The sequence below is a fragment of the Carettochelys insculpta genome, chromosome 12, assembly GCF_033958435.1.
Source record: "Carettochelys insculpta isolate YL-2023 chromosome 12, ASM3395843v1, whole genome shotgun sequence".
Classification (NCBI taxonomy): Eukaryota; Metazoa; Chordata; order Testudines; family Carettochelyidae; genus Carettochelys; species Carettochelys insculpta.
The window spans coordinates 11,426,852-11,440,653 of NC_134148.1; the positions used below are offsets into that span (position 1 = coordinate 11,426,852).

The 13,802-nt window shown below is 38.1% G+C and overlaps 1 protein-coding gene across 3 annotated transcripts in view; it reads left to right on the forward strand.

The window, feature by feature from the left end:
• VPS13C (vacuolar protein sorting 13 homolog C) overlaps positions 1 to 13,802 on the forward strand; it is a 262,583-nt gene that overhangs the window by 38,595 nt on the left and 210,186 nt on the right. For all 3 annotated transcript variants that reach the window (XM_075007275.1, XM_075007277.1, XM_075007276.1), the window contains exons 14-21: positions 149 to 211; positions 3,375 to 3,510; positions 4,835 to 4,929; positions 9,605 to 9,747; positions 11,681 to 11,873; positions 12,095 to 12,209; positions 12,646 to 12,782; positions 13,370 to 13,496. In XM_075007275.1, coding sequence (XP_074863376.1) covers positions 149 to 211; positions 3,375 to 3,510; positions 4,835 to 4,929; positions 9,605 to 9,747; positions 11,681 to 11,873; positions 12,095 to 12,209; positions 12,646 to 12,782; positions 13,370 to 13,496 — 1,009 coding nt within the window. The remainder of the gene's footprint in view (positions 1 to 148; positions 212 to 3,374; positions 3,511 to 4,834; positions 4,930 to 9,604; positions 9,748 to 11,680; positions 11,874 to 12,094; positions 12,210 to 12,645; positions 12,783 to 13,369; positions 13,497 to 13,802) is intronic.

The following is a 13,802-nucleotide window of genomic DNA, read 5'->3' on the forward strand; positions in this document are numbered from 1 at the left end:
AGAGATGAATTGTAAAAGGTAGAGGCCGGAAAGGGAACTTAAATGGATTTATAGAAGTGGATGTATGGGGTAGGTTATTATGAGAGTTTGAGTCCGTAAGTTCATTCATTTTATACTAAACATAGTATTTATTTCCTTTGTTTAACAGGATCTAGAAAGAGCACTTGATGTTTTCAATATCGTTTTAGCAAGACAGCAAGCACAAGTTGAGGTAGTAAAATAAATAATTTCTAATGTTAATGCCAGATATTTATGTATATGAAGTTGAGGTCTGACTTGTGGAGAATTTAGTGTTTTGTTATCTTAACTACATATAGAAGGTATATGAAAAAGCACTTTTTGTGTTCTGTTTGCTTTTTGCTGGACTGTTTCCTAACTATCTTTTTTTAGTTTGGTGTTGAGTCTTAAATTTGTATCAGGCATTGAGACGTCTAATACTTTTGCTGGCACAGTATTCCAGGGCCCGGTCTATGTTTGTCATTCCCCGCGCCCCCAGTAATACACCTAAGTATTCCCCTTTCTTTAGTCTATTGCAGGCCTACTCATATTCCTGCATGGCCTAAATTCTTGATCTCAATGTAATATTCCTCTAATGTTAATGTTATACGCCACAAATATGACTGTTAGATCATTTCTCTTTGTCAGCCCACGAAGATTTTGCCTGTTGAGGCAGAGACAGAAGCAATGACAGAAACACCACTGTCTGATTAAATGCAGAGGTCACAACTTAATACTGTGTTAAACAACAAGGAACCTGGCAGGCCTCTTTTTCAGTAAAAATGTAACTAGGCACCACTGACTCTAGGTTCCACAAACTTGAGTGTACATATATTCAGGCAGTACCATCTGCATATCCCTCAGTCTGCTTGGCGATCTTGGCATGAAGCCTGAGTCCTAAACCTAATCCCTTCCCCCGTGTTGGATGTAGGTGAGGAGGGACAAAGGAAATCTTATGCTGCACTAGACTTGGAGGCATATTTCCTCACCATGCAGTAGCATGCTTGGGGCACAGGGTTTTCTCAGCCCACCCTTTTCAGTGGAATCCCCCATAGGCTTACATCTGCTCTCACATTGCTGAACAGCATCTGTGTGAGGTTGACCATGGAAATACCTGACCCTGCATTAGATTAGATGTACCACATTCTCTTTAAACAGCTAAAGCATGTTAAAATAAATTCTTCAATAGAAGATTATAACATGTCTTATTGTGGTAATTGGAGGATAGGTAGGAATGGTGCCCCTAACTTTTGTTTGCCAGAGGCTGGAAATGGGTGACGGGAAGGGATCACTTGATGATTACCTGTTCTGTCCACTCCCTCTGGTCATCTGTCATTGGCTGCTGTTGGAAGACCGGAAACTGGGTTACATGGTCCTGTGGTCTGACGCAGTATGTCTGTTTTTAGGGAAATCCTTACTCATTTCCCAGTTCATCTCTTTCTGTGCCTGGTTCGTTATTGCTTGTATAGCGATTTCTTGCCAACATAGTTTTGGAAGGTTTTTTGACCAAACCTAGATGACGTAAGGAGAAAGGGCTGAAATCTGGCTGACTTCTCTCTTTTCATCATCAAACTAACAGCTTCAGCTGTGCCTAAGTCACAATGGTGAATGAATAATGATCATGTGTGGAGGATGGGAACAGCCTTCTTAGGCAGACTGAGTGGGGATCTTAATTGGAGCACAGCATTCTTCTCTTCTGCCATTTCAAGTGTGGATCTTAATTGGAGAAGTCTAAATGGTGTTCCCTTGCACCTTTTTTTTGCCCAAGGAAAAATACCGTGCCCACATATTGAGATATCTGTAGATGTGGCTTTTCCATGTGATCCTGAAAGACTGACAGCATATTAAACAATGAAATACTAAATTGATGTTATCCATTTTGGGGTGGCTTAATATGCGATATAAACATAGTATGTGCTAGTATCTGTTAGATGGTATCTCAAAAGCATTGAGAGGAGGTTAGGTCCTGTTACAGAATGAACCAAGAAACCTTGTGCAGAAACAATCCCTACTTCCTTCCACACCTGTGGAGATGTAAGACAGTTGATCGGCCTGACCTGCAATGGTATCGGGAATGGTGAGGATGAGATCACATACAATTAGAGACAGCCCCCAGCAAGGAAAGGAGAGGAAATAAACACCAACTTGCGTTGCTTTTCTTCCACTCAGAATGGTGTGAGGTGGTTGGAGGTATATATGTCCTCACTACCCCCAGGCATGTCAGCTATGCATCTCAGGTAGCCAGATGAGCACTTAAGTAAACTATGAATAAATATGATATGGATTTCTTCAGGTGTTTTTTTACTCTTCGTAATTGAGCCATTTTTTAGTATTTTTTTAACATATTGCCCAGAACCGAATGTAGTATTCCAGAATCAGTTATACTGAAGCCATATATAGATTGGGTTTGGCACAGGGTTTGTGTGTTACCAGCACTGCACATCTCTGTTCCATAGCATAAATGCCATGGCATCCAATCAGTTCTGAATCTATCAAGAACTAGCTGGGTTATTCTGAAAATATATTTATTGTTTAAGCCAACTAGTCACACTCTTCTGGCCAAATAGCCACTTATGGCTATTGTCTAGCATACTGGACGCTCCAGAATAATGCATCTGTATATGGGGCTTGATCTAGAAAGGTGCTGAAAAGTCTGACAAAGTATTGTTCTCTTTGCTGACCTATTGCAAAGTCTTCTCTGACTTTTTGGGTCTGCTGTGATGCCTCAGATAAACAAAACATAACCTCTGAGTTTATAGTGTCATATTGAAAGGAAACCATTGATGTAGTTTATATTTATCAAGCAGTTATGCTAAAGACAGCTGAAGAAATAATTTGGCACATCTTTAAATTTCAAGTTCTTTGGGCGAGGGATTGTCACTTAGAACTTGGGGTAGTTTTCCATGCGGCCTTGCTACTTAAAAGCTATAATTAATCCTAAATATAAATGAACCAAATTAAAATGATGGAATAATCAAAATGGATTTCTAGGAAACCTGAAGAAGTTTCTAAACTATGTTATGAGTAAATAGTGCATAGCTCTTTTCCCTTCTTTCATCTCTCCATAGTGAGTGGTGTTGGGTTTTTTTGTTGTTGTTTGCAGTTAGATTGGAACCTCTTTGGAATAAGTACATAGAAGGACCCAACACAGAATAACAGTTATGTTAGGCAAGGAATCATTTTTGACCATTGAAAATACAGAGGCTCGTATAACAAATACTTCAATTTATGTTAGGACTTTGTCTCTGGGCTGTCTCATTACTTTAAATCCTGTACTTCATTTGATAATCCATTGTTTAACTTCTGGGAAAACAAAAATTAGTATGCAGAGGAGCTAACATTTACATTAATTTTAATTAATGTTCTTTGGCTTATAGGTGATAAGATCAGGACAGAAATTGCTGAGAAAGAAATCTGCTGATGGAGAGAAGAAAAGTGGAGGGTGGTTTAGTGGGTTCTGGGGTAAGAAGGAATCTAAAAAAAAAGAAGATGAAGAATCATCAGTTCCTGAAAGTAGGTTTGAAATTTAAACAGGTCATTCTCACATGAAGCTTAGTAAATTGTCCTAATGTTTAAGTCACATTTGAGTAAATAACTGTCCTGCTTGGCTGTAGGTGAGAAGAAAGAGGTTTGATATACTGTATTTTTCTGTTTAATATTGGGTCTCTGCTCTTCTATCACTGAATAGATAGTAGTAATTTGGTGAAAACATAGTAATAAAATAAGTTATCAAATAATCTGTGGTCTTTTGCAAATGATGGATGAATATTTCAGAATTGGATTGTAAAGAAAAAATACTGAATTATTTGTATTTGTAAAAGACAAATATTAACCAGCAAGTTTAGTATAGCTGGCTGTTTGGGTCAGGAATTCTTAAAATATTGTGTGGTGCTAGTACAATAGGGTCGTGATCACAGCGGGGCTTCACTGTGCCCATGTGATCATTTTGATGAGCTTACAGTACAGGAAACCCTCAATTTAAGACCCCGATTTAGTGGACTTCAGAAATAAAGGATGTTGTCTGCCAGTGCCCCCGTCCACTAAGTACATGCTGGCAACTCATTGGTGCTGTCGGGACTAGAGGAGCCACTGGGGCCACTGGAGCTGTCACAGTGGCTGGGACTGCTGGGGCTGGAGGAGACACACTGGGGGTAGGAGGATGCAGCAGGGTGCGGGAGGTCTCCTCCACCCCGTCTGCATGGAGCGTATTGGCACCCGGCTGCCACTGCCTTCAATGGTGCTGAGCAGCAGCCATGGCATCGGAGGTTGCTGTCTGCTGGCAGGCTGTGGGTGGCAGCTATGCTCTGCCTTCGTGCAGATGGCTTGGAGCCAGGGGCTGGAGGAGCTACAGCTCTGAGCGCTCTAAGAACCACAGGAGGTGGAAGGAGCCAGGTTGTTGTGCAGCTCCTCTCCTGGTAATTGGGAAAGGGAGATGGAGGTGTGAGGGGAAGAATGGGGCATGAGAGGGGAAGGGAAAAGGGAGGGGCAGAGGACAAGAGTGAGAGACTGACCTTCCCAGTCCATCAATCGTCATACAGTATAACCATTTGGATTTAATGGACCTTTGGCATTAACGGGCACCACTTCCCCCATTAGCCCATTAAATGGAGGGTTTACTGTACATAGTTGGGTCTATATAACCTACTAGCCTATATTTTGGTGGGGGGGCGGGGGGGATGAGAGTGATGCTTCATAATTAAAGATCTTTTTGAGAAACCGTTCATAGCAAAAATTTAAGTAAGCACCTTGGCAGTGTATGGTGTGAAGGTCCATTTAATTAGTTTTTTTTCCTGTAGCAATTATGGTACTGATGTTCAAATTCACACTTTTTTTTTAGCTATTGATGATCTCATGACCCCAGATGAAAAGGCTAAACTCTTTACTGCTATTGGGTATAGTGACAGCTCTCATGACTTGACTTTACCTAAGAAGGTAAGTTGATCATTTTTAATAAAAAAACAAAAACTTTGTTGTCCTGGTATACATCAATAGTACAGGAGTCATGTTAGGAATAATTGTATTTTTGAGTGCCAGTTGTTCACTAATGCTGATCTGCCAAACCATAAGTTGTTGTTCACAATGATCAGACTGGAGGATCACTTGTATTGGGCTCTATAAATATGTGGTCTTGTTGAGATTTTGGAGTCCAACAGCCAAATGCATCCAGACAAATGACTGACTTGATGCTTCAATCAGGATTTCTTGATCATGTCATTCATGTTTGATCTGTATTCCCAAACTGATGAGCAAGCTGCTTGCAAGAGGAAAAATAAAAGTTTGCTGTAAATGGGGAAATCAAAGCTAACTCCAAGAACCAAAAAGTTACAAGTAGTTGGCTCTCCTCAGTGTGTCTTTCTTGCTGAGTATTGGAAGAGAAGCACTTAAATTGTTCTTTAAACTTAGAATTCTAATGTTAGTGCAGTTATGTGGTAATTAAGGGAAATAAATGTGTATTCAGGTCAAAGTTAGTATAGTGTTGTTCCTTGGTTCAGGGACTTGCAGGGTTGTTTATGTTAAGATGATAAATTGATTGAGTCTGATACGTTCGCTGAGTAATTCTGTTAGGTTGAAAAAAAATGCATAAACTGCTGTTTCCTAAACACATACAAAACTGCAGCAGGCAGTTGGGTTGTTCAGAAATGAAGTCTGCCACTCCTGCAAGTTACGTGCATCAGAAGCTCTTAACTCTATGGAAGGTCCTTACGAAATGGACCAAAAGCCACAATTACACCAAGTAAACAACCAAAAAAAAAAAAAAAAGAGGGCAGCTTAGGCTAAAACCTGCCTTGCTTTACTATTGAAATTCAGGAAGCAAATATAAACAAAAAGTAATACACAAAAATGTAAAAGAGGAAATAGTAATCAGAATAAATTAGAAGCTAGGAGGTGTAGAAAATTGAAGAGGGAAGCAAAAGACCTCTGGAGAAAAATCTGTGGCTTTCAGGGCTAAGGATAATGAGGAGTTTAAATACATTAAAAATGAGAGAAGTCATGACAGTAGTATAGATCCATTACTGGAGACAGTAGAATGCATTATGCAAGAATTATTTCTGTTCTTTTTTTGTAAAGAAGCAGAATGCACTAGAATAATAGAATATCAGCTGGAGATAAATCTTTTAAAATCCTCAAACCCAGATGTCTTGTACTAAAGAGTCCTAAAAGAGTTGACTGAGATCTATACTACCAGACTGCCAGATTGGTTGATAAGTAGATTGAATTGATGCAGTTAACTTTAAACTTACATAAGTAGTTTGTTTTAGTACCAAACAATAGTCTGTTAAACAATTAGCACTACATGCTGTCAGACTTAATTCTTAAATAAATTGGTCAATCAAAGACTTCAAAAAAGCAGTTGTTGGTATGGAATCACAATTGAGTTAGGGATATATTTTAGTGGGAAATCTCTGCAGAAAAAATAGCCTTATGTAACAAAGATGGGCAGAGCAGTAAATAATGTGGGCAAGGCATTCTTATATATGGTCCCATTCAAACAAAATGTGTTATAATGTAACCATATGCAATTACACATCTAGAAACAAGGAATGTAGGTTCTACATACAGAATGAGGCCTTGAATCCTGGACAGCTGTAACTCTGAAAAGGATTAAAGGGTCGTAGTGTACAAATAGCTGAACTTGAGCTCCCAATAGTTTTGACAAAAAGCAACAGGATCCTGGATATATCAACAGTCAAGTAATGAATATATAACTTTTACATTGGTATTTGAGAATGGTGAGGTGGACACTGGAATACTATGTTGACTTGCAGTTTTACCCATTTTGTTAAAAGAATATTGAAAAATCAGAGTGAAAATGTTGGACTTCTTCAATTTATAGAATATTATTTTATATGAGAGCTTGCAGTAAATCAGTAGCTTAAAGTACGCAATAGCTGTCTCTACCCCTTTGGCATACAGTGGACTAGTCATTTATGTATTTGTGATATTGTAGATATAAAGAAGTTCAGCAAGAGGTATCTATTCCAATTTTTTTGTCCTGAAGACTTCTCATAGTAGTGTAGTCTGTAAACTTCTTATAAGTGAAAGAAAAACTAGTGTCATTCATGATGCTCATGAGAGATGAAAAGAAGTCTGAAACAGTAATCTTTTGTTTATCTCAATGGAATATTAATTCGCAAGACTGACCTTGAATACTGTTTCAGTGACCTTGTTAATTGTTTGAATGCAGATGATTTTAACTTGTTTTGTTGGCCCTCTCAGAGGCTTGTTGATAGAGGTGTTTAAAATGTAACATTGGAAATTGTGTATAATATAAATGTGCAGAGATTATATGGGATGTCATAATTTCTCTGTGTGAAGTATGCAGCCTCCTACTGAATAAAAAGGGCGGGCACATCCACCAAGAAAATTTGCAGGACAGCATCATGTTTGTACTTCTACAAGGTTGATTCTCTGAGTTCTGACCTGCTACCTTTGAAGAACACAGCCATTCCAAAAGTCTCCCAGAATTATGGGCCAGCCCATTTCCACCTTGAAAATCTGAAAATAGGTATCAGGATGCATTATACAGGTTGAACCTATCTAATCCAGCACCCTCAGAACCTGACTGGTGCTGGACAAGAGAATTTTCTAAACCATGGAAGGTGTATATTGTCTAGAAGCGTTAACAACACTTTCACTGCTTACTGGGCTCTTTAGAATAGTAACAGAGAGGTAGCCGTGTTAGTCTTCACTCCAACATTTCTGCTGCTTTGTTTTGATGGTCTCTTAGATATTTAGGGGTAAAGTATGGCTATAGAACAGAACACTAAGGCTGTGTCTACACTGGAGAGTCCTGCCAACAGAAGAGGCCTTCTGTCGACAAAACTCAGGGACCATCTACGCTCATACGGCCTTCTGTCGACAGTCTGGACAGAACTCTGCTTTTCCCTTGATGGAGGTAGCCCTCAAAAATTTGAGGCATAACATTCTGACAGAGTACTGTTGACAGACGTACAGTGTGGACAGAGAGGGTGTCTGGTTGCCAGGCAGTCCTGCTTGAAGAGGTGCCATTCCGCTTTCTGTCACCAGAGGGTAGTGCAGTCTGGCAATTCTCTGTCGACCGAGAAAGTAGTATGTAGCAGCACAATCTGTTGACAGATGCTTCTAGGGTAGATATAGCCTTTGAGACATCTGGTGGCTGTAAAGAAACTTCATGGGACTTCGTGAATCTTGACCACACCCACGAGAAGTAGTCCTTCAGCTAACTAAATGATACCAGATTATGGATGTTGCCAGATGAGAGTGTGCTTAAGTAAAGAGGTTCAACCTGTACTCAACCAGGGTGATCCCCACCAGGTGGGATACAAGCCCATTTCTTAGAGTGCACACATTAACTACCAGGGTGCTCTGACAGCCCCAGTTGGGCATTTGTAAAGTGTCCATGTGGAGCTCAGTGTACACATTTTTGCTTCTCATTATGCCTTGGTGCACGAGTCATCGAAAGATACTTTATTTGCTACAGCAGCCCTATATTCTGCGGTTCTGTCGTCTTCCATGTATCCTCCTCCTATATAGGTACTGCCTGTTAATCACCTCAGTGGAAAAAAATAGGGGCCATCACATGAAGAAGGGGAGATTATGTAGCAGTTATTGGAGGTTCTTCAAGATGTGACGTTCCTATATATATATATATATTTCAAACCCCTGTGCTGCAGATCTTGCATATCTGTGGTGGAGAAGGAATTGGAGATATGACCAAGCTACCTTGTGCTACAAGGCAGTGCAAGGGTGCATGCGTAGACCAACTGACAGTACTACTTTCGGAAGATCCAGATCCAAGGCCATGAAGTATGTGCATTACACTCCATGGAACGTAAATAGGGACCACACATCCTGAAGAGCCTCTCCTTCTGTGGAAAAGCCTTTCACATTAAGGAGAAAACATTATTTAATGAGGGAATCTTTAGTGTTAGCAATACTCTGTCAACATACTCCTATTTGGTGTACATTGCTTCCCTTTGAATTTCTCTCTTTACATTGGTAGTCGTATTCCTTAGCTTAGAATTATAGTCATGTACTCTGAAGAATTTACAGATTACATGCCTATTTCCTTTCCATACTCATATGGCAAAGAATGTTCCAGTCTTACTTCTCTTTTTCTGATTCAGATAAAGACATGCTCTGATTTTTATGTGGATGCATTTAAACACATCTTTCAGAACAGTAATCCTATAACCTTCATGTGCATAAGCAGTCTTGCTGCTGGGACTAACTAGCATATGTGTATGTTATTCAAAACATGATTGAATGTTAAAGACCACACCTAGTAATTGTATCTCTTGAGTTCAACTAGCCATAAGAGTAGGAGTTACCGGGCTACATTGGATTTCCAACAAAGTAGTGTCTGTACCTTGTGTAAAAATAATTACTATTAGATGGAATTGTTATCTGTTCTTTCAGAGAAAGGAAACACCTCAATAACTTTTCACTTGGAGAGAGGATGGCTGACATTCTTGCATGGGTAACTAGGCAATATTTTGGGACAATGGATTTAGGTGTACTAAAGTTATCTAAAACAGTGGAATATGTGGTAAATATGAGAAAATAGAAATGATCATGAGTCATTTGTGCAAAGACTTACTATCAACTTCTTTATCTCCCTGACTAGTATGTTGCTCATGTAATGACTCTGAAGCTGTTAAGCACTTCTCTTACAATTAAAGAAGACAAAGATGTACCAGAGACTCTTAAAGTTCAGATAATTGATCTAAGCACGAAAATATCTCAGAGACCCGGAGCACAAGCACTTAAGTAATTTCATGTTTGCTTTTGGTATTTCTATGAATAGTGATAAATTATATTTTCAGTGTGCTAATTTCTACTCTGCTTATCCCTTTTTTCATAATTGATTCTTGAACAAAACAGTCTATGTATGACTTACCTGGTTAAATTTTGTCAGGGGTTGTTACATCTTGAAATTTGGTAAATTAAGTATAAATATTAATATAAACACCAAGTTGAGGCTGTGCTGGTTTGCCAAATCAGGACTACTTTTGAACTCTGCTTCATTCAATGTTTGTTTTACATTACCTTTTATGTAAGATTGGCTTGTGTAGCTTGTCTTCGAACCATATTTTGTTAAAAAAGTGTTAAAGAGTAAGACGGGCTCCACAGTCAATGCCATATGGTCTGGCAAAAGTACTCCTTTACTTCCCTGTAAGTTGGTTATTTTAGCTGAATAAGTGATTAATTCCGCTTTGCACATAATCTTATTTCACCTGAAAATCTCAAAGTAATTTACAAAGGATTAATCCTGCTCAACAGGTGACGTAATAAAATACAATTATTTGAAACAATAGGTGTGGTGACCAGCATTGCCTGTGTCCACCATATGGGTCTGTCCTCAAATGAGAATTAATTTCCCAGCTCTGCCATAAATGTCCTATGGAATCTTCACCAAGGAACTAATGTACTCTCTCTTTTAGCTCCAAAAATATGGAAATAATGATTTGACTAATAAAATTTCCTATTCCATAATAGACCATGATTACAGCTTTAGTAACCTTTTTTTCCCCCAAAAATCACATGCCTATGAAATTGGGCTTAAACTGACTTTCTTGTTCTGAACTCCTAAGTCTTCATCCCTAAGGCTATGTCAACACTCGAGGGTTTCGTCAACAAACTGGAGTATTGTTGACAAAATCTGGGAAGTGTCCAGATGCCCAAGGTGTTCTTTTGATAGTAAATCAACAGAGTGCAGCATTTTTCTCGACAGTCTTATCCCGTGCTCCACAAGGCCTAACACCTTTGTCGACAGAAAGCCAATCTGGGTATTCTGGAGGGCCCTCTGTTGACAGACAGGGCTTCTGGGACACTGGCAGGCTGCTTGCTGTGCTCCCAGTTCGCCATTTTGTTGAGAGAGTAGCCAGGCAGTCCATCTACTCTCCATCAGCAGAGCAGATCTCTTGTGATCCTCTTGGCAATTTGGCCACAATCTTTCAACAGAAGTTTTGTTGGAAGATGTCTTCTGACAAAAACTTCTGTCGAGAAATTTCTGTAATCTAGGCATAGCCTAAACCTGAATGAAGATTTTAATAGTCAGTTGTAGAAAAACCATGTCTGATTTTTCCTGAGGTGTAACCAACCAGCATAATCTTGCATTTAGAAATCTGGCTCCTGCTCCCACTGAAGTAAAGAAAGAGCTTCCATTGATATCAAAAGGAGCAAGACTGGCTCCATAAATTTCATTGAAATCTCCAGGATTGGTCTTCGAACTCGCCTTAAGTCATTAATAACTTTTTTCAAATAGAGGATAAATATAGTCTCTGCATAGGAGAATTTGTTAAACAAATGTGAATATGAATTTAAAATGAAATTAAGTTAAATGTCATGGCGAGGACATTAAACTCGCATGATGTAATTTAGTTTTGTGTTCTGTTCTTGTTGCTGTGTTGTCAATTAAACTGTTTAGCTTCATTTAACCTAAAGTATTTTTGACTCTTCTTTGTGTATGAATCTCTTAATAGCCTTTGATATGTAGTTAGTCCTGTGAATTTAGGATACTTCTTGAGAGGGTTCTAGTTGCTTCCTATGTCTTGTGTTCACTGATTTTTCCCCCGCCCCCCCCCCCCGCCCCCGCCGGTTCTATGTTGATGCAAGGTGAAATTGTAGCTTGTATTCCATTGTTATGTTTATATTGAATATTCAACAAAAGTTGCTTTAAAACAATTATCTTCATTTACAGACTGGAGGCAAAACTTGAGCATTGGTATGTAACAGGACTGAAACAACAAAATATTGTACCTTCTCTTGTGGCTTCTATTGGGGATACCAAATCATCTTTGCTTAAAATAGTTTTTGAGACAAACCCAGAGGATAGTACTGCTGACCAGAGTCTAATAATCGAATCACAGCCAGTGGAAATCATATATGATGCTGTGAGTAACAGTCAAATTAGAAACATATGGGAACAGCTTTTGTTCTCTTGCAACCTCATTGCATTTCCATCTCCTTTCAAATACTGTACCAAAATACTTTTTCTTTCTTGTCTTAATTTTTTGCCATCTCAGTTTATTTAATATTTAATTTTATATTTTGGAATTGATGAAGTATGTATTGAATTGCTGTGTATATAAACCTATAATATTTATTTTTAAAGACAACAGTAAATGCATTGGTGGAATTCTTCCAGACAAGTAAGGGAATGGATCTAGAACGTCTAACATCAGCCACACTGATGAAGTTGGAAGAAATTAAAGAAAGAACTGCTACAGGTGAAGAGACAATAGTAACTACAGTACTATTAAGTGACCACTTAAATATTAGCAACGAGTCTGGGTACTATTAGTTTTAGTATTCTTTTTTGAATAAACAGCACACCATGAGAATCTCTGAAGCAGAATTTACTTTGAGTTCTGTTTCTCTTGAGTTGTCACACAGATAACTGATTAACCTGTGAAAAAGAATGCATCTACTAATCAACTGAAAGGTTGACTTAAAAGTTTATTAGCTATTGGTATATAGAGAAGTTAACCAAAAAGATTAGTTACCCATGAAAGGTGGATTACATTTAATTTGTAACTGCCTACAGTGAAAATGAATGACTTTTACTTTATTATTGCTTGTTCCATGCCCCTTACCTATTGATTAGATGTGAATATATTTTCAATCTCAATCTGTTTTTTTTTTTTTTGTTTTTTTTTATGAAAGGACTAGCTCATATTATTGAAACACGGAAAGTCCTTGACTTGAGGATTAATCTGAAACCCTCCTATCTTGTGATTCCACAGACAGGTTTCCATCATCATAAGTCAGACCAACTTATTTTGGACTTTGGTACTTTTCAGGTATGCAGTTGGTTACCTTTAGTGTCATTTGAGTTCAAGAGAGTACTAGTAAATTATTTGTTCGTTCTCAGAAGGTGAGTTAGGCTGCTAGTGCTGTACACGTTCATTGCTTTAACACTGACAACAATGCTGATCAGTGGTCAGAAAGACATCTGTTTGTAAACCCACTAGTACCTGGTGCATAGTGAGCTTCATTCAGAAAAAACTGTGATTCCATATATTGAACAAGCTAAATTGTAAGAGCTATGTAATTTTCAGACACACACCTGTCACTTGCTCATAAAACACTGTGTACCCATGTCTTTCAGTTAAGTAGTCTTCCTTCTATTTAAATAAAATGATTTAAGCAAACCTGTTATGCTAGTCTGGAACTGTGAAAGTAAGTAAAGTAAGTGCCCTTGAAAAGTTGTTTAAGGATAATTGGCTGATGTGATTTCTAAAATGCCTCTTCTGAGGCAGTCAAACCAAAACCCAACCAACCAAACAAAAAAAAATAGTTTTTGCTTTTATGGAAGTGAATATAACAATGTGTATAAATTCTGAGTTTTTATAGAAATAGTTTTATTTCTTTCAATTTGTTGCACCAGTTGACCAGCGTAAATCAAGGTGGTCGTCGAGCTTCCAGCTTTTCATCCTTGGAAGAGATTATGGACAAAGCTTATGACATGTTTGATGTGGAAATAAAAAATGTACAACTTCTCTTTGGCAGAAGAGGTATTAAAAACATAATCCCTATCTAATCAAAGAACAATCAAAAATGTTTCAAGGGTATATATCAGCAGATAGAGGTTAGGTCTTAAAATAACAGTTAAACATAATGTAAAGAAAACAAATTAAAACTATGTATTTTTATTTTGAATTTTAATTTTTTTAATTTTATTACTTTTATTATTTTGAATTTTCTGGCATCTTGAATACAGTTTTTGTGGACAGAAATATGCCTGTGCTAGCTAAGTAAGTTATGGTTAGGTAATTTAGTATTACACACCCATTGATAGGATCATGAGTTTTTTTTGTTTG